This window comes from Oncorhynchus masou, chromosome 2 (assembly GCF_036934945.1).
Source record: "Oncorhynchus masou masou isolate Uvic2021 chromosome 2, UVic_Omas_1.1, whole genome shotgun sequence".
In the NCBI taxonomy this organism is placed as follows: Eukaryota; Metazoa; Chordata; class Actinopteri; order Salmoniformes; family Salmonidae; genus Oncorhynchus; species Oncorhynchus masou.
Window position 1 is genome coordinate 11,798,568 of NC_088213.1, and position 27,887 is coordinate 11,826,454.

The window sequence follows — 27,887 nt, forward strand, 5'->3', positions numbered from 1 at the left end:
GGCAGGGTGTGAGTATCTGTGGCAGGGTGTGAGTATCTGTGGCTGAGTATCTGTGCTGACTCAGCACAGAGTTTTCTGTTCTGGTTCCATCATTGGTTCAATGCTAAAGAGTTACTGTGTTTGCATGACAAATGAGTCAAAACTAATCATGAGTCTGTTTCAGCAGTCTGTGCTGGACCCGTCAATGTGTTGTCGTCCGATGTAACCCCAAGTCACTCTGTCATACATTGACCTTTCTTCTCCTACCCCTCATGGCTACTCATTTTATCTTTCTTTAATGGATGTATTCTAAATCAATTTATGCTTTGACTCCATTTGTAAAAGTGTAAAATATGTTTTTCCTAATTAGATGCTGTTTCTATACGTAACCACCAGGTGTCTCTTGTCTTCAGAAAGGGGATGTTAAGTTGTTACCATATTGCTTAAAGGGATGGTCCACTCAAAATAAAATCTACGTGATTTTTCCATTTACCTTGGCTGCGGTCGATTCCCGAAGACTGGTTTTGGATAAGGCATTTGAAAAGTCTGTATTCCTCAGATGTACACAAGGGTGGAAGGGTTACTGGCTGGGGTTTGTAATTTATAGTACATAATGTATAGGGGGGGGGGTTTCTTTGGTTTCTTTTCAACCTTCACTGGAACTAGGAGGCAAATGTCCCATTAAACCTAATGGTTCTGGTCCCTATGGTCAGTTAAAATCTTAACTCCGAGTCCCATCTGGATGCAATGCCTGGAAAAATAGTTTTTCTTTTTACATGGAAAACTGTATTCAAGCCAGGTAATGAAAAACAAACAGTGATTTACAATGAGCTGTGCAGTGCCTGTCCGCCCCATTGCCTGGAGCCCTTTTGTAGAGAATACACTGTCATCCTGTATAGAAGCTTTGCCCAGGTTCGCTCCTATAGACAACTATGGACAGGAATGACATTATTTCTGCTTGTCACTGTTTGTTGGCATGGCCTCCCCGCAGATCTCACAGGCCAGAGCCTGAGGGGGTTTTACAGTACAATGACGTCCTGATTCAGGCTTCACTGAATTCCCCCGCCATACACAGACGGAAAACATCTTTCCCTGGAGTATCATCAACTCGCCATCTCTGTTTTCTCCATTAAAAGTGACAGTGTTTTTCCCTGCAACACTCTCGACATGCCAATATGCAGCCACTCCCCTTTTCCTTTGGACTTCCAGAATTCCACATGGCATGTCTGTAAAAACAGAAGCTGGAGAGTTCAGATGCATGGTGAGTATGTATGGAGCTTGTCCGTCATCACAGAGAGAGAGAGAGAGAGTTCAGATGCATGGTGAGTATGCATGGAGCTTGTCCGTCATCACAGAGAGAGAGAGAGAGTGCAGAATGCCAGTGTGACTCCTGGTGAAAAGAAAGGGTTAAATCTCTCCTTTAGTGTGGTGAGTGAGTGTTCTCCTCAACAGCTGCTTTGCATCTGGAGCCCAGAGAAAGAGAGGATGGTGGGATTGATGTGGAGCGTTCTGAACGGGAACACTTTAGATTCCGGACTCCTCAGTGACATCATGTGTGTTCTGGTTCCTAGCTCTATGGTCCTTGTGTGCCAGAGGGTGCAGCCCACTGGGAGGACGACAATGCTCCCTCATCTGCAACCCAGACACCTCCTGCCTCTTCTTCTCCATGTCATTCTACTCTGCCTTCATGCAACTGCCTGGCCCCACGGTAAGAGCTAGAGCGATGATTTCATCATATACTGATGATAACACATTTCATTCAGATGTATGACTCTACAAAGCCTGCTGTGACTTGTATTAGCCTCCCTATTCTGAACTGTTCACACAACTTCCATTGTTAGAGTTTTTCTTTTGTACTCGCTGAGTAATTTATTTCCTCTCTGAGTCATATGGGAATACCTAGTCATGTCTGAGTTAACTTCTATAGTCACATACCTAGTCATGTCTGAGTTAACTTCTGTAGTCACATACCTAGTCATGTCTGAGTTAACTTCTCTAGGCACATACCTAGTCAAGTCTGAGTTAACTTTATAGTCATATACCTAGTCATGTCTGAGTTAACTTCTCTAGTCACATACCTAGTCATGTCTGAGTTAACTTCTATAGTCACATACCTAGTCATGTCTGGGTTTTAACTTCTCTAGGCACATACCTAGTCATGTCTGGGTTTTAACTTCTCTAGGCACATACCTAGTCATGTCTGGGTTTTAACTTCTCTAGTCACATACCTAGTCATGTCTGGGTTTTAACTTCTCTAGTCACATACCTAGTCATGTCTGGGTTTTAACTTCTATAGTCACTGACCTAGTCAAGTCTGAGTTAACTTCTCTAGTCACTGTCAAGTCTGGATTCTAAGTTTCCTGCTGTTAGAAAGCTGGGGACATTTTCTATGAATTGCCACACTCATTTTGACCAGACTGTAATGATAATATGTATGACTGTAGGACTCTATTAAACCCCCTAGAAATCGAATTAGCGTAACAAAATAATCCCTGTAAAAAGACGTCAGTTTAAACTAGAGATATCTGTTCTCCTAGATATATTTCAATCCGCCAATGTTGCACTTCCGAATCTGTGGTGAAAGGTGAAAGGTGACAGGGCTAGATATTTGTCAGACCATGAGACATCCCGAAAATTGGTCTTCTCACAAAATTGTCTGTAGCATCCGAAGAGTTTGGCCTGACCCCTCTATGGAAAGATGAGTCTCTAACGAACACAGTGGTGTTCTCCGTTTTGATCTGCAACCCCCACAAACGTATTAGAACTCGTCTGAAGTCGGTGCAGCCGATCTGCCCACTTCTGTCTGTAGCGTCCCAACAGTTTGGGCCTCACACTGATAGGATGTGAGACTCTCATGAACACGTACATGTGGTTGTTATGCTCTAAGACCCCACAGGCTTCACAAGACGTACCTGAAGGTCCCCGGTAACAGTTGAACAATGAATGGAAGTATATATGGAGACTTAATGCTAAAACAACAACAAATGTTTCTCTCAGATATAGGACAGACACTTCAGAACAAACTTCCTTTAGATTTTTTTTTTGGGGGGGGGTCATCTGTTATTCCATGTAGTGAATCTGTTATTCAATGTGTTTGTATTAGCAGTTTGGCCAAATACATTTTTTCATCAACTATTTGTTTTTATATTGTATTTTATACTTCAAGGGGTCTTAAAATGTCAAATCAAATAGATAAATGACCCTTGGTGTGACCTTCTTAAAACAATTCCATATAGATAGTAGAACCCCAGATTAGACAGGGTTTAGTCTGTAGAGGGTTAAAGACATGCCTTTGGAACCATCACGAGATAGTGTCAGATTGGGTTTGGGGGGTTTCTTGCTATTGTAATGACCCCTGGGGGAGCACGATATGAACTGTGACCCATGATTTTACGATTCAAGCACATTAGCCCTGTTTCAATAGGATTAACCCACTCAGCAGAGTTAGTCACCAGAGAACTGTAGAATCACAGCATAGAATCACATAGAACTTGCCACAAGACACCTGGAAGTTGATGAGAGGTATCTAACCAATTATAGTCTCACAGAGGATTTCTACCCTAAACCCTCCTCCAGTGTACACATGCTATACTTAAGCAATAAGGCCCGAGGAGTTGTTATATCTTGGCCAATATACCACACCTAAAGTCTGTTCTTAGGACACAGCCCTTGGCAGTGATACATTGGCTATATACCACAAACCCCTGAGGTGCCATATTGCCATTATAAACTGTTTACCAACATAAATATGACTGCAAATTAGTTTTGCATCTTACACCTGGCATATTGTCTGATATACACACTGCTAGAAGGCTGTTTCAGCATCCAGGACCCAAACTACTAATGTAGCTATGGCTCCGTTTACACAGGGACCATAATTCTGATATTTTGCCCTAATCATTGGCAAAAGAGCTGATCTGATTGGTCAAAAGACCAATTAGTGAAAAAATATATATTAGAATTGGTAAGCCAGGTTAAACGTAGCGTTATAGAGCCCTAGTCAAACGAATATGATAACCAGATCTCTGAGATAGCAGAAGTAAGCTTCATACAAATAACTTCATCCCCAAAAAACATTCTTCCAGTACAGAGAGGAAACATTCAAATGTGTGTACAGACGAGGCGTCCTTGTTTTGTGTCGCTTTCAAACTGTAGCTAACTATTATTTTGGCAAGTACATGTCATGAAACCAGATGTGCATTCATGTAGACTATAGAGCATGTTATTTTACAGGAGCAGTAATCATAGACAAATGAATGCCATGCCTCATGACGTTTTTTTTTATTTAACTTGGCAAGTCAGTTAATAACAAATTCTTATTTTCAATGACGGCCTACCGGAGAACAGTGGGGTAACTGCCTTGTTCAGGGGCAGAACGACAAATTTTTACCTTGTCAGCTCGGGGATTCGATCTTGCAACCTTTCCGTTATAAGTCCAACGCTCTGACCACTAGGATACCTTGACTCACAACATGCCAGTCTCTTTACGTGCAACTCCCTTGATACGACATTGCTTGTTGTTGTGAGTTTAGGCTGGTATCATGTGCTGTGCAGTTATGTGTTGATACATGTGTGAATTGGAAATGTGTTTCTTTTTGTATATCCCAACTCACCCCGTGTCACGACTTCTACCGAAGTCGGCTCCTCTCCTTGTTCGGGCGGCGTTCGGAGATCGACGTCACCGGCTTTCTAGCTATCGCCGATAAATTTCTCATGTGTCTATTTGTTTTGTCTTGTTCCATACACACCTGGTTTTCATTCCATAATCACACTGCATGTATTTAGTTCTCTGTTCTCCTCCATGTCTTGGTGTGTAATTGTTCCGTGTTACGTGGTTATCGTTACGCGCCAAACTGGGTTTCCGTGTTTTTTGCACACGGTTTGTTTATTTTGTATTACAGTGTCTTGCATTTATCGCGCCTTACACTTTTGCCTTGTGGGCTGGAGGTTTTCAAGAAGCTGCGTTCTTCTGTTATTTTCTCTACTGCCATAATAAAGTGTGCACTTGTTCAATGCTCCTGACTTCTCCACCAGCAGCGCAAAGCCCTGACACCCTGAGACACCCTCAGGGAATGGGGTCACGACCAGGGTCAGCCATTGTCAACAGTGACCCTGGAGCAATTAGGGTTCAGTGCCTTTAGGAAATACATTTGATTGACTGATTGATTGATTTTAGATTCCAGAGGTGTGGTGGATGACAAGTGTCCCAGCTCAGAGTGGAACCACATGTGTAGGGACTGTTGTGAGTACCAGCTGATCCAGTGTAGATGTCCTTCCCAGGGGGCACGGGTGGGCTACTCCGTTCCCTGCTGCCGCAACCAACTGGACCAGTGTGACCCCTGCATCATCCACCCTGGTAAACAACCTATCAGACCTCTACCAAAGATACTGGTAACTAACCCCAAAATATCTCATCGTTGTCATTTCCAGTGGGAGCAAATGAAGCATATTGGGCAGAACAGGCATGGAGGTGGGCAGAACCAAGCACGACCTAGCGAGATCCTGTTGTCATGTTTTAGAATATATTTGCATATTTCTGCTGGGTAACACCTCCTTTGTGAAGTGTTCATGTGCAATAATTAAATTTGCCGTTGCATTCCTTGTAAACAAAACCATTTTTGGGAGCTTTGGTAAAGGGTCAAGTACACAAAACTTAGTCCACTCTGTTCATAACAGATTGGAATTTGGGAAGAGGACTGTATTGACACCAAGTTTCATTTAGCTCCATTTTCTCCCACATTCCGCCCCTGGACTTCCTCCCATCACCAACTTTGGTGGTGAGAAGAAGCTCTAAACGGACGCTTCAGATTTCTACATCCTGTGAGACATCTGTCTCCTTCTATTTAATCTGTGCCTCTACTGCTTCTCTGTTACTCACTTCCAGATTTCTTACCCAATACAATTGTTTGTACACTGACATTTGTCTTCTTATTCTTCACATGTTGATAATGCTTTAACGTTAAGATGTAATTACAAGGATTCACTTTTTCTCACAGATTTATAAACGTTTAAATTAACCAAAACATTGAACGTGATTAAACATTGGTTGAAATTGCATGTCATTTAGCTGCTGACCTGATCTCCTTGCTCCCTTGTTTCTCCTCTTCCCTCAGGCTGCAGTCTGTTTGAGAACTGTAAAACCTGTCACAATGGGACGTGGGAGGCCAAGGATGATTTCTTCATCCGAGGGAGATTCTGTACGGACTGTCGTCAGGGCTGGGCAGGTGGAGACTGCAAGAGTGAGTCAGCTGTTTCAGGGGTAGAGCATTTTCTAAATTACAGTCCTTGGGAGTTTTTCACTTGTTTCATTGCCAGTGTTGGGGAGTAGTGAACTACATTGGTAACATTTCAGTAGTTAATTACTTTTTAGCCATTTAACGTTAGTGGTGTATCTAACTACTGGAACGACACTACTTTTTAGTCATATAGTGGTGTATCTAACTACTGGAACTGCACGCAACTTTTTAGTCATATAGTGCTGTATCTAACTACTGGAACTACACACTACTTTTTAGTCATCACCTGTCTAATTCATCAGCTCTGTCTAATTCATCCTACCTGTCTAATTCATCAGCTCTGTCTAATTCATCCTACCTGTCTAATTCATCCTATCTGTCTAATTCATCAGACCTGTCTAATTCATCCTACCTGTCTAATTCATCAGACCTGTCTAATTCATCCTACCTGTCTAATTCATCAGACCTGTCTAATTCATCAGCTCTGTCTAATTCATCAGACCTGTCTAATTCATCAGCTCTGTCTAATTCATCAGCTCTAATTCATCAGACCTGTCTAATTCATCAGCTCTGTCTAATTCATCAGCTCTGTCTAATTCATCCTACCTGTCTAATTCATCAGCTCTGTCTAATTCATCCTACCTGTCTAATTCATCAGACCTGTCTAATTCATCCTACCTGTCTAATTCATCAGCTCTGTCTAATTCATCCTACCTGTCTAATTCATCCTACTTGTCTAATTCATCAGACCTGTCTAATTCATCAGACCTGTCTAATCCATCCTACCTGTCTAATTCATCCTACCTGTCTAATTCATCAGCTCTGTCTAATTCATCCTACCTGTCTAATTCATCAGCTCTGTCTAATTCATCAGCTCTGTCTAATTCATCCTACTTGTCTAATTCATCCTACTTGTCTAATTCATCAGACCTGTCTAATTCATCAGACCTGTCCAATTCATCAGACTTGTCTAATCCATCAGACCTGTCAAATTCAACAGACCTGTCTAATCCATCAGACCTGTCTAATCCATCAGACCTGTCTAACTCATCACACCTGTCTAATCCATCAGACCTGTCTAATCCATCAGACCTGTCTAACTCATCAGACCTGTCTAATTCTCACTTGAAACATAGTTTGTATTTTTAATAGGCTAAATTAAACACTATGTTATCTTCTGACTCTAGTGTGATCTGTTCTTGCAATTTGTTTTCTATGACATTTTACATTTATATATCAAATCAAATCAAAAGTAACTTCAGTTAAGAAAGCTGTGTTTATAACTTCAGTGTAGCTCAACTTCTGACGATGTGATGTAATTGGTAGCTTGGTAAACTATATTTTCAGAGGAGCTTCCCCAACACTGTTCATTATACATCGACGTGAATGACTTGCTACAAACATCTATGTTCTAATCTCTAGTTATTTTGCGTTGCATTATGGGAGCTCAGAGTATGTGTTCTTGTCCCTAGCATGTGGAGGGGTGATTCGTCGAGCCCAGGGCCACATCATGCTGGAGAGTTACCCCATCAATGCGCACTGTGAGTGGAGGGTGCAGGTAGAGAGAGGGGAGAACGTGGAGCTCAGGTGGGTCCCTGAATTGATTATACTGTACTATACTGTCAAATTCATTGAATCTCTCATTGGCTTTCATGAAGTTGAACGGTATTCTATGAGGAAGTTGTCTGTCACAATCCAGTCCCAGCTTTCATGGATCCGTACTGAATTTTTTTTTTTTTTTTTTTAAAGGGTAGTAAGATGATGTCCTAATATGGACACTATATAGATTAATACCTTATCCTACTTAACAGCCAAACATGATGATAACAAAGACCTTGTTTGGATCCGCCCAGGTTCTCCATGCTTAGTCTAGAGCCTGACCACAACTGTCATTATGACTACGTGGAACTGCGAGATGGTGACAGCCTGAGCTCCCCCATCATTGGCCGGTTTTGTGGGAATGAGCTGCCTCCACCAATCAGAACCTCTGGAAGCAGGCTGCACGTCCTGTTTGTCTCCGATGGCTACAACAACTTTGATGGCTTCTTTGCAGCTTTTCAGCAGAGCTCAGGTAGCTACAGGCAGGTTTTATTGCCATTATCAACAAGACTTTGGCATAGATGTTGCATGTCCTTATATGGTTACATTTTGGCCAAGATGATTTACTATATTTCAATCTATCAGCCGGTTCGGTCTGTCAGTCAGCCTGTCTGTTGCTCAGCCCGTTATTCATTATTCATGAATAATTTGTCTAATTGTCTGTTTGTATTTGCGGCTCCCTTGCAGCGTGCAGCCCCTCCCCTTGTCAGCACCATGGAACCTGTTTGCTGAACCCAGTACAGTCTTTTCGCTGTGCATGTCTGCCAGGCTACACAGGACAACTGTGTGAGAACGGTTAGTGATCCGTCTGGTAGCCAGAACCTCATGTCCTCCCCAAACAAAGTGAGTTATTCATTATCGTTCAGGTATTATAAAACCTCACTCTACTGCTTCCTGGGAGGAAAACCTTTTACTGCGGTGGGTTATATCAGGATCATACAGAACCTTTTCCTGTGGTCGGTTATATCAGGGTCATACAGAACCTTTTACTGCGGTGGGTTATATCAGGGTCATACAGAACCTTTTACTGTGGTGGGTTATATCAGGGTCATACAGAACCTTTTACTGCGGTGGGTTATATCAGGGTCATACAGAACCTTTTACTGCGGTGGGTTATATCAGGGTCATACAGAACCTTTTACTGCGGTGGGTTATATCAGGGTCATACAGAACCTTTTACTGCGGTGGGTTATATCAGGGTCATACAGAACCTTTTACTGCGGTGGGTTATATCAGGGTCATACAGAACCTTTTACTGCGGTCGGTTATATCAGGGTCATACAGAACCTTTTACTGCGGTGGGTTATATCCGGGTCATACAGAACCTTTTACTGCGGTGGGTTATATCAGGGTCATACAGAACCTTTTACTGCGGTGGGTTATATCAGGGTCATACAGAACCTTTTACTGCGGTGGGTTATATCAGGGTCATACAGAACTTTTTACTGCGGTGGGTTATATCAGGTTCATACAGAACCTTTTACTGCGGTGGGTTATATCAGGGTCATACAGAACCTTTTACTGCGGTGGGTTATATCAGGATCATACAGAACCTTTTACTGCGGTGGGTTATATCAGGGTCATACAGAACTTTTTACTGCGGTGGGTTATATCAGGGTCATACAGAACCTTTTACTGCGGTGGGTTACATCAGGGTCATACAGAACCTTTTACTGCGGTGGGTTATATCAGGGTCATACAGAACCTTTTTACTGCGGTGGGTTATATCAGGGTCATACAGAACCTTTTACTGCGGTGGGTTATATCAGGGTCATACAGAACCTTTTACTGCGGTGGGTTATATCAGGGTCATACAGAACCTTTTACTGCGGTGGGTTATATCAGGCTCATACAGAACCTTTTACTGCAGTGGGTTATATCAGGGTCATACAGAACCTTTTACTGCGGTGGGTTATATCAGGGTCATACAGAACCTTTTACTGCGGTGGGTTATATCAGGGTCATACAGAACCTTTTACTGCGGTGGGTTATATCAGGGTCATACAGAACCTTTTACTGCGGTGGGTTATATCAGGGTCATACAGAACTTTTTACTGCGGTGGGTTATATCAGGGTCATACAGAACCTTTTACTGTGGTGGGTTATATCAGGGTCATACAGAACTTTTTACTGCGGTGGGTTATATCAGGGTCATACAGAACCTTTTACTGCGGTGGGTTATATCAGGGTCATACAGAACCTTTTACTGCGGTGGGTTATATCAGGGTCATACAGAACCTTTTACTGTGGTCGGTTATATCAGGGTCATACAGAACCTTTTACTGCGGTGGGTTATATCAGGGTCATACAGAACCTTTTACTGCGTTCGGTTATATCAGGTTCATACAGAGTGTTTCTTGGTAGTCTTAAACAAATCTACATTGAAACAGAAGTATTCACCTCACACACATGGTTATGGGCATAGAAAAAGAAGACAATGTCAAATATGGAGTTGAAATGTCTTCAATGTTGAGTTTGCATCACAATATCACACTTTATGTGCACAGGAGACTGACATATAACAAAACTGTTTGACATAGAAACACCCGAGTTTCATCAGTTACATTTTTTGTAAATCTTTTATTTAAAATATAGCATTCCACCCATGAGTCCAAACGCTATTGGTCACTGACTGCAGGAAAAGGCTACGGGTCATTTCAGGGTCAGACCAAACTAGGGAGGGTTGATATTTCTACACAGACAACACTCTCTCTGCCTTCCAGTTGCTAGGAGTCAGGTGTGTGTTGCCAGAGAGGCCCGTGAACGGGGAGCTCCTCTCTGTGTATGGCCCGGAGGATGAGCTCCTGGCTGTTCAGTACCTGTGCCACCCACCCTACACACTGACTGGCAGCCCCCAGAGGACCTGCCTGCCCAACGCCACCTGGAGTGGCACGGTGCCCATCTGTGGGAAGGTAGATAAAGGTAAAGTTAAAGATCATGTAAATGAATGGATCAACGTTATTGATCCCCTCCACAGACAGGAATGTTGCAGACCTGAGTACTGATGGAACAGGTGCATTACATTAGATGATGTGTCAATAAAATAAACTACACAAGGAAAACGAGAAGAGAGTACACAAGGAAAACGAGAAGAGAGTACACAAGGAAAACGAGAAGAGAGTACACAAGGAAAACGAGAAGAGAGTACACAAGGAAAACGAGAAGAGAGTACACAAGGAAAACGAGAAGAGAGTACACAAGGAAAACGAGAAGAGAGTACACAAGGAAAACGAGAAGAGAGTACACAAGGAAAAACGAGAAGAGAGTACACAAGGAAAACGAGAAGAGAGTACACAAGGAAAACGAGAAGAGAGAACACAAGGAAAACGAGAAGAGAGTACACAAGGAAAACGAGAAGAGAGTACACAAGGAAAACGAGAAGAGAGTACACAAGGAAAACGAGAAGAGAGTACACAAGGAAAACGAGAAGAGAGTACACAAGGAAAACGAGAAGAGAGTACACAAGGAAAACGAGAAGAGAGTACACAAGGAAAACGAGAAGAGAGTACACAAGGAAAACGAGAAGAGAGTACACAAGGAAAACGAGAGAGTACACAAGGAAAACGAAGAGAGTACACAAGGAAAACGAGAAGAGAGTACACAAGGAAAACGAGGAGAGAGTACACAAGGAAAACGAGAAGAGAGTACACAAGGAAAACGAGAAGAGAGAACACAAGGAAAACGAGAAGAGAGTACACAAGGAAAACGAGAAGAGAGTACACAAGGAAAACGAGAAGAGAGTACACAAGGAAAACGAGAAGAGAGTACACAAGGAAAACGAGAAGAGAGTACACAAGGAAAACGAGAAGAGAGTACACAAGGAAAACGAAAGAGAGTACACAAGGAAAACGAGAAGAGAGTACACAAGGAAAACCTCCACAATGAAAACGAGAAGAGAGTACACAAGAAAACTGAGAACTGAGAGTACACAAGGAAAACGAGAAGAGAGTACACAAGGAAAAAATAAGAGAGTACACAAGGAAAACGAGAAGAGAGTACACAAGGAAAACGAGAAGAGAGTACACAAGGAAAACGAGAAGAGAGTACACAAGGAAAACGAGAAGAGAGTACACAAGGAAAACGAGAAGAGAGTACACAAGGAAAAACGAGAAGAGAGTACACAAGGAAAACGAGAAGAGAGAACACAAGGAAAACGAGAAGAGAGTACACAAGGAAAACGAGAAGAGAGTACACAAGGAAAACGAGAAGAGAGAACACAAGGAAAACGAGAAGAGAGTACACAAGGAAAACGAGAATAGAGAACACAAGGAAAACGAGAAGAGAGTACACAAGGAATGAACATACACAACATAGTCATGGTAGACCAGGGGTGTCAAAGTCAAATGGACGGAGGGCCAAATAAAAAATTTAGCTACAAGCCGAGGACTGTTCGAATGTTCATTGAAAATTTTTTAAATGACGCATATAGTCTAGTGAACCTAATTGAACCTACTGAAAACCTAACAAATATATTCAATATGATCAGATAAATAAAGCAATATTTTCTTATGGCTCTGTCAGTAATCTTTAATTTTCAACAGACACAAAAGACAAATTTCCTTTATATAAAAATCCCCATAACATGAACATTAAATGAAAGAAACCGGTATTCAAGGCACCATCAGTAGCCTATATTTTCTATTTTAGCAAAAGTGGGCTAAATTTACTTCAAAGAAAAAAACAATAATAGCAATTTTCTATCATCCACTCAACTGAAATATTTTTAAAATATAATTGGATTGAAATACAATAAAATAAAGTGCAAAAATCTATTAATCAAAAACAACACTTTGTTTAAGGAGAAGTAACATGCAGTGAAAACAAATATTAAACTTTAACTTTTAAACTTGAACTGAGTAAAAACTCTAAATATGTGATTGCACAGTAATGTTCACTTGTTTGAGGTTGAGGGTGATACTTGGTGGTGTCCCATCTTTTCCACAAGTTCATCAATGTTCGGGGTAAGGCTCTGAGCTGAGGAAATCCTCAGAATTGAGTGGAGGTGTTCAGCAGTAAGTCGACTTCTGTGTGATGTTTTGTTCAGGTTCATCAAAGAAAAAGTTGTTCACACAGGTATGTGCTGCCAAACATAGACAACGTTTGAGCAGCCTGGATGCGCAGCTGGGGCATTGTGTCGGGGAGGAAACGGGCGAACTCCGCAGCACCCACTGCCGCATATTTTGCCCTCAGTGCATCATTGCATTGGAGGTCAATCAACTCCATTTGGAGGTTTGGTGGTGAGCTTTCCACGTCAACAGCAAATGGGTTACAGAGCAGTTCCAACCTGCTTTTTGTGCTTCAAAGTCAGCAAATCGGCGTCGAAAGTCAGCGGCAAGCATACCTATTTTATCAGCCAACTGTGCGCTCGGGAACGCACTGGTAGAGAGCTTCTCTTTCATGGTCTGGCAGCTGGGAAAGTGGCTCAAATTTTCTTTCCGCATCTGCGTCTCCCACAGAGTCAGTTTGGTTTTAAATGCCTTCACTGTACTGTACATATCAGAGATGACATGATCCCGACCCTGCAGCTGCAAGTTCATTGCATTCAGATGACTCGTAATGTCACACAGAAAAGCCATTTCACACAGAAACATTTCGTCTCGGAGTTCTGTTGTGTCTTTCCCTTTGCTGTCCAAGAACAGACAAATCTCCTCACGAAGCTCAAAACATCTTTGAAGCACCTTTCCCTGGCTTAGCCATCGCACCTCTGTGTGATAAGGCAAATCACCATGCTCCGTTTCTAACTCCGTCAGAAATGCCTTGAACTGGCGGTGATTCAAACCTTTGGCTCTGATAAAGTTAACTGTGCGCGTGATGATGCTCATTACATGCTCCATTTTCAAGGCTTTACGCACAACGCTTCCTGGTGTATGATACAATGATAAGCTGTCAGCTCACCTGTCGCGTTTTCCTCTTGCATCTTTTCCCGTATCTTCGCCACCAGTCCGCTCCTGTGTCCACACATCGCAGGTGCTCCGTCGGTTGTCAAACCCACGAGTTTTTCCCAAGGCAGCTCCATCTCATTTACACATCTTGACACCTCTTCATACAAATCATGCCCCGTAGTTGTGCCATGCATAGGACGTAAAGCCAAAAACTCCTCTGTCACGCTTAGGCTGGAGTCCACTCCGCGGATGAAAATTGACAACTGGGCAATGTCAGAAATGTCGGTGCTCTCATCCACAGCCAAGGAATATGCAATGAAATCTTTTCCCTTTTTCACAAGCTGCTCTTTTAGATTGATGGACAACTGGTCTACTCTCTCGGCAATGGTGTTTCTGCTCAGACTCACATTTAAAAAGAGTTGCCTTTTTCTGGGCAAACTTCGTCACAAACTTTAATCATGCAGTTTTTGATGAAATCCCCTCCGTAAATGGCCGGGCTGATTTAGCGATCTCTTCTGCCAAAATAAAACTGGCCTTGACAGCAGCCTGGCCTTGTGATTTGGCTTTTTTGAACAGAGCCTGTCGAGATTTGAGGCCTCGTTTTAATTCCTCTGCCTTTTGTAGCCTTTGTTCCATGTCCATATTCTTGTTTTTGTCCGCGTGTTTCGTTTCATAATGTCGTCTCAGATTATACTCTTTGTAGACCATTGAATAACCAGCCCATTTCTCAAAACATGACTCTCCTCCATCTCTTCGTGTCTCTCAGAGCCCATTCGACCCAGTCAGAGGGGTGCAGACCCAGTCAGAGGGCTCGGGGTGTGTCCTCCTCCTGCCAGGCTGCACCATGGCTACCTCCAGCTGGTCCGGGGCTCTGGAGGAGGTCCTGACACAGTGGACTACTTCTGTAACTCCTCCTACATCCTGAGTGGAGGCTCCCGGAGCACCTGTCTCCCAGATGGCTCGTGGAGTGGCCGGCAACCACTGTGTGTGAGAGGTATACTGACAGCAAACAGCCATTTAGATAAAACACCTGCACATGTTTATCCACATTTATAAACTGACTTGTTCCAGCCCTGAATGCTGATTGGCTGACAGTCGTGGTTCCAGCCCTGAATGCTAATTGTCTGAAAGCCATGGTATATCAGACAGTGTACCACGGGTATAACAAAACATACATTTTTACTGCTCTCATTACGTTGGTAACCAGTTTATAATAGCAATAAGGCACCTCTGGGGTTTGTGATATATAGCCAATATATCACAGCTAAGGGCTGTGTCCAGGCACTCTTTGTTGCGTTGTGCATAAGAACAGCCCTTAAGCATGGTATATTGGCGATATATCATACCCCCTTGGGCCTTATTGCTTAAATAACATCAGACTGTATAGTGCTTTAGTGCTGCTGTTTAGGTTACTGCACAATACTGTTGATTACGTGGTTAAGGGCTCTTCCTCTGTGTCCACAGCCTGTCGAGCCTAGGTATCTGAGCTGGTGAGACACAAATCTTGGAAGCCAAAGGCCCCATCCAGGTATGACCCGTACACCCAGGTATGACCCGTGACCCAGGTATGACCCGTACACCCAGGTATGTCCCCACCCAGGTATGACCCAGGTATGACCCCATCACCCAGGTATGACCCGTACACCCAGGTATGACCCCAGGTATGACCCGTACACCCAGGTATGACCCGTACACCCAGGTATGACCCCCGTACACCCAGGTATGACCCCACAGGTATGACCCGTACACCCAGGTATGACCCGTACACCCAGGTACATCCAGACCCGTACACCCAGGTATGACCCGTACACCCAGGTATGACCACCCAAGTATGACCCGAACATCCAGGTATGTCCGCATACATCCATGTATGACCCGTACACCCAGGGTATGACCCGTACACCCAGGTATGACCCGTACACCCAGGTATGACCCGTACACCCAGGTATGACCCTGACACCCAGGTATGACCCCATACCCAGGTATGACCCCCCATACATCCAGGTATGACCCGTACATCCCCAGGTATGACCCGAACACCCATCCAGGTATGACCCCACCCAGGTATGACCCGTACACCCAGGTATGACCACACCAGGTATGACCCCAGGTACACCCAGGTATGACCCCATACATCCAGGTATGACCCCATACACCCAGGTATGACCCCATACATCCAGGTATGACCCCGTACATCCAGGTATGACCCCGTACATCCAGGTATGACCCCGAACATCCAGGTATGACCCCATACATCCAGGTATGACCCCATACCCAGGTATGACCCCACACATCCAGGTATGACCCCATACATCCAGGTATGACCCCATACATCCAGGTATGACCCGTACACCCAGGTATGACCCGTACACCCAGGTATGAGCCTTACTAACACTACTATATGTCTCATTCTGACTGTCAATCTGTACAAAGCCAGCACATTGATTGAATTTATACACTGCTTCTAGTTTTTGAGTAGCTTAGGTTTTATTTTACAGCAGTGGTGTCAAACTCAGTCCAGAGGGCTAAATGTCTACAGGTTTTTGTTTTTTTTCCTTTCAATTAAGATGTAGAAAACCTGGTGAGGGGATATCCTTATTAATTAGTGACATTAATTCATCAATCAAGTACAAGGGTGGAGCGAAAACCCACAGACACTCTGCCCTCCTTGGAATGAGTTTGACACGTGTTTTACAGACAATAACTTCCCAGTAAACATTTATTCTACATCTCTTTTAAACATGCCCATTGTTAAGCTTTTCTCCTTGTACACAGACACCTTCTCTGTCCCCTACTACAGGAAAAGTCCAGTCCACAGGCTTCACACCTCATCCAGGCATACGGTCTATGACAGTCACCCCCCTGGCATGGACCCACCCTCCTCAGGGAACCTCCCCAGCACCCAAGACCCTGTCCTGAGGGAATTACCCCGTGGTTTCCACCACCTGTCCACTAGCATAGAGTATGAGTGTGCCTCCTCTCTCTACCAACACTACGGTAGCCCCCGGCGCACCTGTCTGAAGACGGGCAGGTGGAGCGGACATCATGTCTCCTGCTCGCCAGGTGAGGGCAGCGCTGACTTAAAGAACAGATGCAAAGAAAGGGAGATGTACTCAAACTTCGTCAGCCAATGTCTTGAGGGAATGAACAGATTTGGTTTGACAAATATGGTCCCACTTTATTTGATCAATTTATACAATTCAGTACACATTAATGAAACATCTCAGATCACTGTACAAGTGTCCCTTACATCAGTTAGCAGATGCTCCGGTTAAGTGCTTTGCTCAAGGGCACATTTGATAGATTTTTTAGCTAGTTGGCTCGGGGATTCGAACCAGCGACCTTTCGGTTACTGACCAAATACTCTTAACCGCTAGGCTACCTGCCTCCATAGGTGTTCATGGTAGTTAGAAACATAGTCAGAAACAACCTATTTCCTATCCCATCTCTGACACCAACTCCTCTCTCTTTCTGTAACAGTGTGTGGTCAACTCCCAGCAGCCTTCAGCCCTCAGAACCTCACTGAGATTGGATGGCCCTGGCATGCAGCCATCTACCTCCGCTCCCACATCATCCGCAGAGCTGGCTCGGGCCTACAGACGGCACCAGAGGAGGCCTCCTCTCCCTGGCAGCTGGCGTGCAGTGGAGCACTAGTCACCCAGCTCAGTGTGCTGGTGGCAGCTCACTGCCTGGTGGTGGCAGGAGTGGGCAAGCCGCAGTGGGTCGATCCAGCCAACATTAAAGTGGTGATGGGAATACACAGCCCGGGCCAGATGAGGACACTGAAACAACTGCAGGTGGGTGTGAGTGATGCTAAGCTAGGGGGATGCTCTATCTACACAGGGGGTAAAAGTCTCTCTTGAAGTCTGTGAATACAGTTGTGAAGCCGTTATAATACTGTCTTGACAACGTCTACAAGGTCCAATCTGCAGCTGAAACAATAACAAAGGAGACACACCACCACTGTTTTTGGTAAAAAGCTGTGGAATGTGGCTGGAGAAATGCCTCCACTCTCAAATTCTTAGACAGAGCTACGGATTGCAAGGACTGACTGTACATAATGATATAGAAAATTATATTGTAACTGTATTTTGAGGCTATACAGTGTTTGTTTGCATTTACGTTGTTTACTAACATTGGAGCAAAAGAAGCTTGTATGTTGAGTTCAGATGGGGTTCGACAATTGAACTAAGTTATATTCTAAAAGTACGTATATAGGAATGGGTACCAATGGGTATTTATCATTAATTAATAAGTGGATGAAGGAACTGTAGATTGCTCCTTTAATGCCTACCAAAACATGCCAAGGTGATTTATGATAGGCCCATTTTAAAGGTGCAGTCCAATGGTCTTGATTTCCACATCATATCAGATTATAAACCAACTTGTTATTCCTCTAGTACTTGTTGTGGTATAACTGTTAAAAAAAACATTAAAAGATCCTGTATCCTCCACATCATCATTTCCAACAAATGCTGTAATATTTGGATATCATCAGATTTCACTGAAACACATTTCTGTCAGCATTGTAAAATCATTAGGTAAATGGAGCCTCAAGTAGACCAATTAGGTGTTAAATGTTGGGCAATATAGTCACTTCAAATCCTGAACTGAGAAACACCTACAGGTGTAGGATCTTAATTTGAGCCAGTTTGCTACAGCAGGAAAATAATCTTGCAGCACCAGGAAATGTGAATTATTATATGGATTATAATTAATGGACATGTTTGTTGGGGTTGATACATTTTGCATAAGGGAAATCAAGTCTGTCGTTTCAAAGTGTAAATTACAAACTTTAGAAGCCTTTCTAAACCTAAAATACACTACAAGTTTTACATTTCCAGCACTGTTCCTCTGCAACAGGGTGATCAAATTACGATCCTACATCTGTATGACACACTGGTATAAATCATATATTGTCATGTCAATGGGAGATGTAGGAAACTACATGTTGTCCTAAACAATTAGACCTCCTTGCGTTATGCAGATTGTAAGACTATTGTTGCCAACCTCACAGACCAAATCTCAATGCACATGGCAAGTCAGTAAGCTGTGCTTAGGTCCGGCCAAGTTGCATGCTGGGACACTTATGTGTTTAGACTGAGCCAAGCAAGCTGCCACTGCTCTAACTCTCCGCACGGCATTCATTTTGGTCCATCTGTCTCATGTCTCCTCTGATCCAACAGGTTTCCTCTGTCCTGGTCCATCCCAGCTTTGATCCTGTGACACTGGACTCGGATCTGGCCGTTCTGAAGCTACGGGACAAGGCCAAGATCAGTGAACGTGTGCTGCCCGTGTGTCTCCCCAAAATGCAAGGCGGGGAGGTGACCGCCACACAGGGTTATGCCACAGGCTGGCTCCTTGCATCTGACTCAAGGTCCAGTTCCAAACCCAGCCGAGACGCAGAGACAGCCCAGACTGGAGTAGTCGAGCTGGGAGATGTCGTTCAGTGCGAGAGGCAGTTTGCTCAGAGCGGGGCCCCTGTCACCATCACTGACAATATGCTGTGTGCAATGCGCCACCCTCTCAATCCCACCAAGCCTTGTCCCACTGTCAGTGCAGGCATTACAATCATACCATCTCCTGCCACTAAGCCATCATCGGGTCCTTCGGGGGGACAGGGGGATGATAGTGTTGTCTGGGAGCTTCTGGCTTTAGAAAGTTTTGGTTATGAGAAATGGAACTGTGGCCCAGGGCTTTACACAGTCCATACCCGGATAAACAACTTCAAAGACTGGATACAGAAAAACATGAAGTAGATCTCTGATTTGACTCCAGTCTCAGCCACTCTGTCACCATCATTGACAGTCTGTGTTATTTTCTAACAACTCACTTACTCACTGTTGCCAGTTCCCTGAAACAGATAACAGGGCTAAGTGCTTGGCAGTGTATTCGGCTGAGCCAATTGGAAACTTCCTAAGACGAGATGTGGGGAGGACAGTCATCCCTGGCATTATTTACTATGATGTATATTTACCACTAATTACAATTATGTACACTGAACAAAAATATAAACGCAACATGTAAAGTGTTGGTTCCATGTTTCATGAGCTGAAATAAAAGATCCCATTAAACGTTTCATATGCACAAAAGCTTATTTCTCTCAAAATGTTGTACACAAATGTGTTTACATCTCTGTTAGTGAGCATTTCTCCTTTGCCAAGATAATCCATCCACCTGACAGGTGTGGAATATGAAGAAGCTGATTAAACAGCATGATTATTACACATGTGCACCTTGTGCTGGGGACAATAAAAGGTAACTTTAAAATGTGCCGTTTGGTTACAGTGCCACAAATGTCTCAAGTTTTGAGGGAGAGTGCAATTGGTATGGTGACTGCAGGAATGTCCTCAATAGCTGTTGCCAGATAATTTAATTTCTCTACCATAAACTGCCTAGGACGGGAATTTGGTAGTACATCCAACCGGCCTCCCAACCGCAGACCACATGTCTGGTGTCGTGTGAATGGTTTGCTGATGTCAACATTGTGAACAAAGTGCCCCATGGTGGCAGTGGGGTTATGGTATGGTCAGGCATAAACTACGGACAATGAACATAATTGCATTGTATCGATGGCAATTTGAGAACATAGAGATTCCGTATTTGTATTTATTATGGATCCCCATTAGATACCAACAAGACAGCAGCTACTCTTCCTGGGGTCCAGCAAAATTAAGGCAGTTATACATTTTTTAAAACATTATAATACATTCACAACATATTAACAAAATATACCGTGACGAGATCCTGAGGCCCATTGTCGTGCCATTCATCCGCTTCCATCACCTCATGTTTCAGCATGATAAAGCACAGCCCCATGTCGCAAGGATATGTACACAATTTCTGCAATCTGAAAATGTCCCAGTTCTTCCATAAAATCACCATATAATAACCATAACATAAGCATATCGTAACCATATCATAATCATATCATATCCATATCATAATCATAAAATAACCACATCATAATCATATCATAAAATATCATAATCATGTCATAATCATATCATAATCATCATATCATAACCATATTATAACCACATCATAACCATATCATAATCATATCATAACCATATCATAACCACATCATAACCATATCATAATCATATCATAACCACATATCATAATCATATCATAATCATATCATAACCACATCATAACCATATCATAATCATATCATATCCACATCATAACCATATCATAATCATATCATAACATAATCATATCATAATCATATCATAACCATATCATAATCATATCATAACCATATCATAATCATATCATAACCATATCATAATCATATCCATATCATAATCATATCATAACCATATCATAATCATATCATAACCATATCATAATCATATCATAACCATATCATAATCATATCATAATCATATCATATCATAACCACATCATAACCATATCATAACCACATCATATCATAACCATATCATAATCATATCATATCATAATCATATCATAACCATATCATATCATAACCACATCGTAATCATATCATAACCACATCATATCATAATCATATCATAACCACATCATAATCATATCATAACCATATCATAATCATATCATATCATAATCATATCATATCCATATCATAATCATATCATAACCATATTATAATCATATCATAATCATATCATAATCATATCATAACCATATCATAACCATATCATAGCCTTGTTTCATCCGGGGTTAATAAGTACAAGTTTTTTGTACATTTTGGATAATTTAAATAATATAATAATAAATACTTTTTTGTTGAACGTATGTGTGTATGTATAGTTGTATGCATGTACTGTACTGTTCTGTTGTGTCTGTCCGTATGTCACTCCCTATGTACAGTAGAGTAGGTCTACGCACTATACTATGCTGTGCTGTGCTGTACTGTACTGTACTGTACTGTATTGGACTGTACTATACTATGCTGTGCTGTACTGTACTGTACTGTATTGGACTGTACTATACTGTACTATACTATGCTGTATGTACTGTGTACATTAAAATGACTGTGAAGGTTATTGTGTGTTGTGTGTACCTGCGTGTCTGTGTTGGCGTGTGTGAGCCTCACTGTAGACAGTCAAACATGTGCTGTCAGTCATTGAGAATCACTTAGAGGATTTGTCGTCCTTATCCTCTGTTTGTCAGACAGACAGACACCTCAGCTTTCCCCCAGCTCCTCAGAACAAGACGACACCCTTAGAGCCAAAGGAATTACACAATGGGAGATTCTCAGTTGGATTTCCTTGACTCCTCGCGTCCTATTTCCTCGCCTCCTTCTCAAGAACCGTTGGAGGAGAAGGTCAAAGGCGTTTTGAGAAGGAGGCGAAGAGAGAGGACGCGAGGAGTCAAGGAAATGCAATTGAGATTCTTCCCATGCATGCTACCATAGCAACAGTCACTACCATGGTTAGTGTGGATATCAATGCGTAACCCAAATGATGGTTGGCCATAAAATGGAATGTATTTGAGAAGTGGTTGGAATGGCATACTGAAGCTTCTGTTACTGTTCTCTAAATCAATGACTCGCAGAGTAACGGCGCAACATCGTGTTTAAGTGGAGAAGGCAGTTAAACTAATGAACAAAAAGAGTCATTGTGATTGAATTGTGATACTAAAGAAGACACCATACCAGTTTAGTGGCCTCGCGGTTAAGTAACGCTCTCCTTATAATGACAACTAAGTGTATCTTTAACGGAGAATAATGGGATGTCAGGTGATCGAATCTAGACTTTCACTTGGAGGATCCAGGTTGTCATGACACTGTAAATGTGATGGGGATGGAAGCCTGGTAATCCGTTGCTTCTTAGCTTGGAGTACAACCTCCCTCCCCCCATTCTATCACACATACACACCTGCATACTAACACCTGACGGGTTTGTCTGTGTGTTTGTCTGAGCAGGATAGAGGGAGGTGCAAGGCTTTCCTGTACTAACAGAATAGTAAGAGTAGAAACTGTCGGGAAAGACCTGATGCTGCACTTGAATGAAACTACTCACTTGCATCATTGAACACAGATTTGAGAGGATTTCAATTTCAGAGAATTCGTGGCCAATGTCTGAGTGAAAGTTTCAATACCTGGAACAGTATCCACAAAGCATCTCACAAAAGGTCCTAGGAATCCTGTTAAACCCTTTTTAAGACTATAAAACTCCCAACTCAGAGTAGGTTTTAGGATTATGTTAAAATAGATAGTGTTACATCAAGGTCTAGATTATTTATAGATGCTGTTGCATGTAGTTCTAGATTATTGATAGATGCTGTTACATGTAGGTCTAGATTTTTTATAGATACTGTTTCATGTAGGTCTAGATTATTGATAGATCATGTTACATGTAGGTCTAGATTATTTATAGATACTGTTTCATGTAGGTCTATATTATTTATAGATACTGTTACATGTAGGTCTAGATTATTTATAGATACTGTTACATGTAGTTCTAGATTATTTATAGATGCTGTTACATGTAGTTCTAGATTATTTATAGATACTGTTGCATGTTGGTCTAGATTATTTATAGATACTGTTGCATGTAGGTCTAGATTATTTATAGATACTGTTTCATGTAGGTCCAGATTATTTATAGATGCTGTTACATGTAGGTCTAGATTATTTATAGATACTGTTACATGTAGGTCTAGATTATTTATAGATACTGTTGCATGTAGTTCTAGATTATTTATAGATGCTGTTACATGTAGTTCTAGATTATTTATAGATACTGTTGCATGTTGGTCTTATTTATAGATTATTTATAGATACTGTTACATGTAGGTCTAGATTATTTATAGATACTGTTACATGTAGGTCTAGATTATTTATAGATACTGTTGCATGTAGTTCTAGATTATTTATAGATGCTGTTACATGTAGTTCTAGATTATTTATAGATACTGTTGCATGTTGGTCTAGATTATTTATAGATACTGTTACATGTAGGTCTAGATTATTTATAGATACTGTTACATGTAGTTCTAGATTATTTATAGATGCTAGATTATTTATAGATACTGTTGCATGTAGTTCTAGATTATTTATAGATACTGTTGCATGTTGGTCTAGATTATTTATAGATACTGTTGCATGTAGGTCTAGATCATTTATAGATAGTGTTTCATGTAGGTCCAGATCATTTATGGGTTGATCATATAGAAATATCAAAACATTATTTTAACAACTCCAGAGCAGTTGCATGTGGGGCAGGAACCACTGACTTGCTGCATTTTTCTATGATCAAGACACTTGCTGGTAACTCTTAAGTGATTAGGACAGCTCATGAGGTGTACTAAATAGCTGTCGACTAGGTGGGACTCTTATGACTAAAGAGACTTCATGCATAGCTTTTATTTTTACCACTACTACTACCACTACCACAACCGCTACAAATACTACCACCACCACCACCACTACTACTACCACTACCACTACTACTAATACTACCACTACCACCCCAACTACTACCACCACTACCAGTACAACTACCACTACTACAACCACTACTACTAATACAACCACTACCACCCCAACTACTACTACCACTGCCAATACCATTACTACCACTGCCAATACTACCATTACCACTACAACTACCACCACCACTAATAATAATACTACCACTACCACTAATACTACCACTACTACTATTACCAACACCACAACTACTAAATCTACCACCACCTCTACTGCTACCACCACCACTACCACCACCACCACTACCATTACTACTACCACCACTACTTCTACTAATACTACTTCTACTACTACTAGTAGTAATACTACTTATACTAGTACTACTACTACCACTACTACCACCATTACTACCACCATTACTACTACTACTACTAGTAATACAATTACTACTTCTACTACTACTACTACCACCTCTACTAATACTAATACTACTTCTTCCGCAAATACTACTTCTACCACTACCACCACCACCACCACTACTACTACTACTACTATTAGTAATACTATTTCTACTACTACTACCACTACTACTACTACCATCACTACTATTACTACTATTACTACTACTACTACTACTTCTACCACTACCACTATTACTTCTAATACTACTACCACCACTACTACTGTTACTAATAATAATACTACTACTTTACTACCACTACCACTACTACTACTACTACTACTACTACTACTTCTACTGCTACTACTACCACTACTACTAATAATAATAATAATAATACTAATACTACTTCTAATACTACTACTACTACTACTACTAATACTACTTCTACCACTACTACTACTACCACTACTACTACTAACAATAATAATAATAATAATACTTCTACTACTACTACAATAATAATAACAACAATACTACTACTACTAATAATAATACTACTAATACTACTAATACTACCACTACTACTACTGCCACCACTACTACTACTACTACTACTAATACTACTTCTACCACTACTACTACTACTACTAATACTACTTCTATGACTACTACTACTACTACTAACAATAATAATAATAATAATACTTATACTACTACCACTACTAATACTACTACTTCTACTACTAATACTACTAATAACAATAATAATAATAATACTTCTGCTACTACTACCACTACAACTACTACCACTACTACTACTACCACTGCTACAAATACTACCACTACCACTACTACTACCACCATCACTACCACTAATACTTCCACAAGCAGGGTTTGTCCTTTTCAGTCCCTGGATGGGAGACCAGATGCTACTGGAAGTGGTGTTGGAGGGCTAGTAGGAGGCACTCTTTCCTCTGGTCTAAAAATATCCCAATTTCCCAGGGCAGTGCCCTGTGTAGGGTGCCGTCTTTCGGATGGGATGTTAAACGGGTGTCCTGACTCTCTGAGGTCATTAAAACCCCATGGCACTTATCGTATGAGTAGGGGTGTTAAACCCGGTGTCTTGGCTAAATTCCTATTCTGGCCCTCAAACCATCACGGTCACCTAATAATCCCCAGTTTACAAGTGGCTCATTCATCCCCCTCCTCTCCCCTGTAACTATTCCCCAGGTTGTTGCTGCAAATGAGAACGTGTTCTCAGTCAACTTTCCTGGTAACATAACGGATAAATACAAAATATTACTACTTCTACTACTATTGATACTACTAATAATAACAATAGTAATAATAATACTACAACCACTACTACTAATACTATTTCTACTACTACCACTAATACTACTACTACTACTTCTTATACTACTTATACTAATACTACTACTACTACTTCTAATCATACTACTTCTGCTACTACTACCACTACTACTAATAATAATAATACTTCTACTAATACTACTTCTACTACTACTACTAGTAATACTACTTCCACTACTACAACTAAAACTACTACTACTACCACCACCGCTACTACTACTTCTACCACTACTACTAATACTTCCACCACTACTATTGCTACTACTACTACTACCACTACTAATACTACTACTTCTACTGCTAATACTACTACCACTACTTCTACTAATACTTATTCTACCACTACTACTACTAATAGTAATAATAATAGTACTTATGCTACTACTACTACTACTACTACTACTACTACTACTACTACTACCACTACTTCTACTACTACTTCTACCACTACTACTACTACTACTTCTAATACTACTTCTACCACTACTACCACTAATAGTAATAAATAATAATACTTATGCTAATACTAATAACTACCACTACTTCTACTACTACTTCCAATACTACTACTACTACTACTTCTAATACTACTTCTACCACTACTACTACTACTAATAATAATAATAATAATACTATACTACTTCTACTACTACTACTACTAATACTACTACTACTACTAATATTACTAATACTACTACTACTACTAATACTACTTCTACCACTACTACTACTACTACTACTACTACTACTACTACTACTATAATAATAATAATAATAATAATACTTATGCTACTACTACCACTACTACTACTACCACTACTAATACTACTACTTCTACTACTAATACTTATTCTACCACTACTGCTACTACTACCACTACTACTACTACTACTACTAATAATAATAATAATAATAATACTTCTACTTTACTGCTGCTACTACTACTACTACTACTACTACTAATAATAATAATTCTATGCTACTACTACTACTACTACTAATACTATAATAATAATACTAATGCTACTACTTACTACTACTACTACTACTACCACTACTACTACTAATACTACTACTAATAATAATACTACTACTACTACCACTACTACTACTACCACTACTACTACTACTACTACTACTACTAATAATAATACTAATACTACTACTACTACTACTACTACCACTACTAATACTACTACTACTACTACTAATACTACTACTACTACTACTACTACTACCACTACTACTACTACTACTACTACTACTACTACTACTACTACTACTACTACTACTACTACTACTACTACTACTAATAATAATAATACTAATACTACTACCACTACTACTACTACTACTTACTACTACTACTACTAATACTACTACTACTACTACTACTACTACTACTACTACTAATAATACTACTACTACTACTACCACTACTACTACTACTACTACCACTACTACTACTACTACTACTACTACCACTACTACTACCACTACTACTACTACTACTACTACTACTACTACTATAATAATAATACTATACTACTTCTACCACTACTACTACTACTACTACTACTAATAATAATAATACTTATGCTACTACTACCACTACTACTACTACCACTACTAATACTACTACTTCTACTACTAATACTTATTCTACCACTACTGCTACTACTACCACTACTACTACTACTACTAATAATAATAATAATACTTATGCTACTACTACCACTACTACTACCACTACTACTACTACTACTACTACTAATAATAATAATTAAAATGAAACAGTCACTAACCAACTACTACTACCACTACTACTACTACCACTACTAATGCTGTACTACTAAAGTACTACTAATACTACTACTACCACTACTACTACTACTACTACTAATAACAAAACTACTTCTACTACTAAGCTACTACTACCACACTACTAATAACTACTACTACTACTACTAATAATAATAATAATA

General features: G+C 41.0%; 2 protein-coding genes across 5 annotated transcripts in view; both read left to right on the forward strand.

Moving 5' to 3' along the window:
- Positions 1-20,705, forward strand: part of LOC135555242 (inactive serine protease PAMR1-like) — a 104,826-nt gene extending 84,121 nt beyond the window's left edge. For all 3 annotated transcript variants that reach the window (XM_064987559.1, XM_064987569.1, XM_064987563.1), the window contains 3 exons: positions 16,497-16,759; positions 17,177-17,493; positions 18,883-20,705. In XM_064987559.1, coding sequence (XP_064843631.1) covers positions 16,497-16,759; positions 17,177-17,493; positions 18,883-19,455 — 1,153 coding nt within the window. In that variant the 3' untranslated portion in view covers positions 19,456-20,705. The remainder of the gene's footprint in view (positions 1-16,496; positions 16,760-17,176; positions 17,494-18,882) is intronic.
- LOC135555304 (inactive serine protease PAMR1-like) lies at positions 1,229-15,111 on the forward strand. Of its 2 annotated transcripts, XM_064987648.1 has the most exons (8): positions 1,229-1,301; positions 1,551-1,687; positions 5,156-5,335; positions 6,093-6,218; positions 7,688-7,802; positions 8,069-8,286; positions 8,502-8,609; positions 14,463-15,111. In XM_064987648.1, the coding sequence occupies exons 1-8, from the start codon at positions 1,234-1,236 to the stop codon at positions 14,750-14,752; spliced, it is 1,242 nt and encodes a 413-aa protein (XP_064843720.1). In that variant the 5' UTR covers positions 1,229-1,233; the 3' UTR covers positions 14,753-15,111. The 2 variants fall into 2 exon arrangements, with proteins under 2 accessions (XP_064843720.1, XP_064843714.1); XM_064987642.1 differs by having other exon boundaries at positions 1,230-1,687.
- Positions 20,706-27,887: the final 7,182 nt, after the last annotated feature.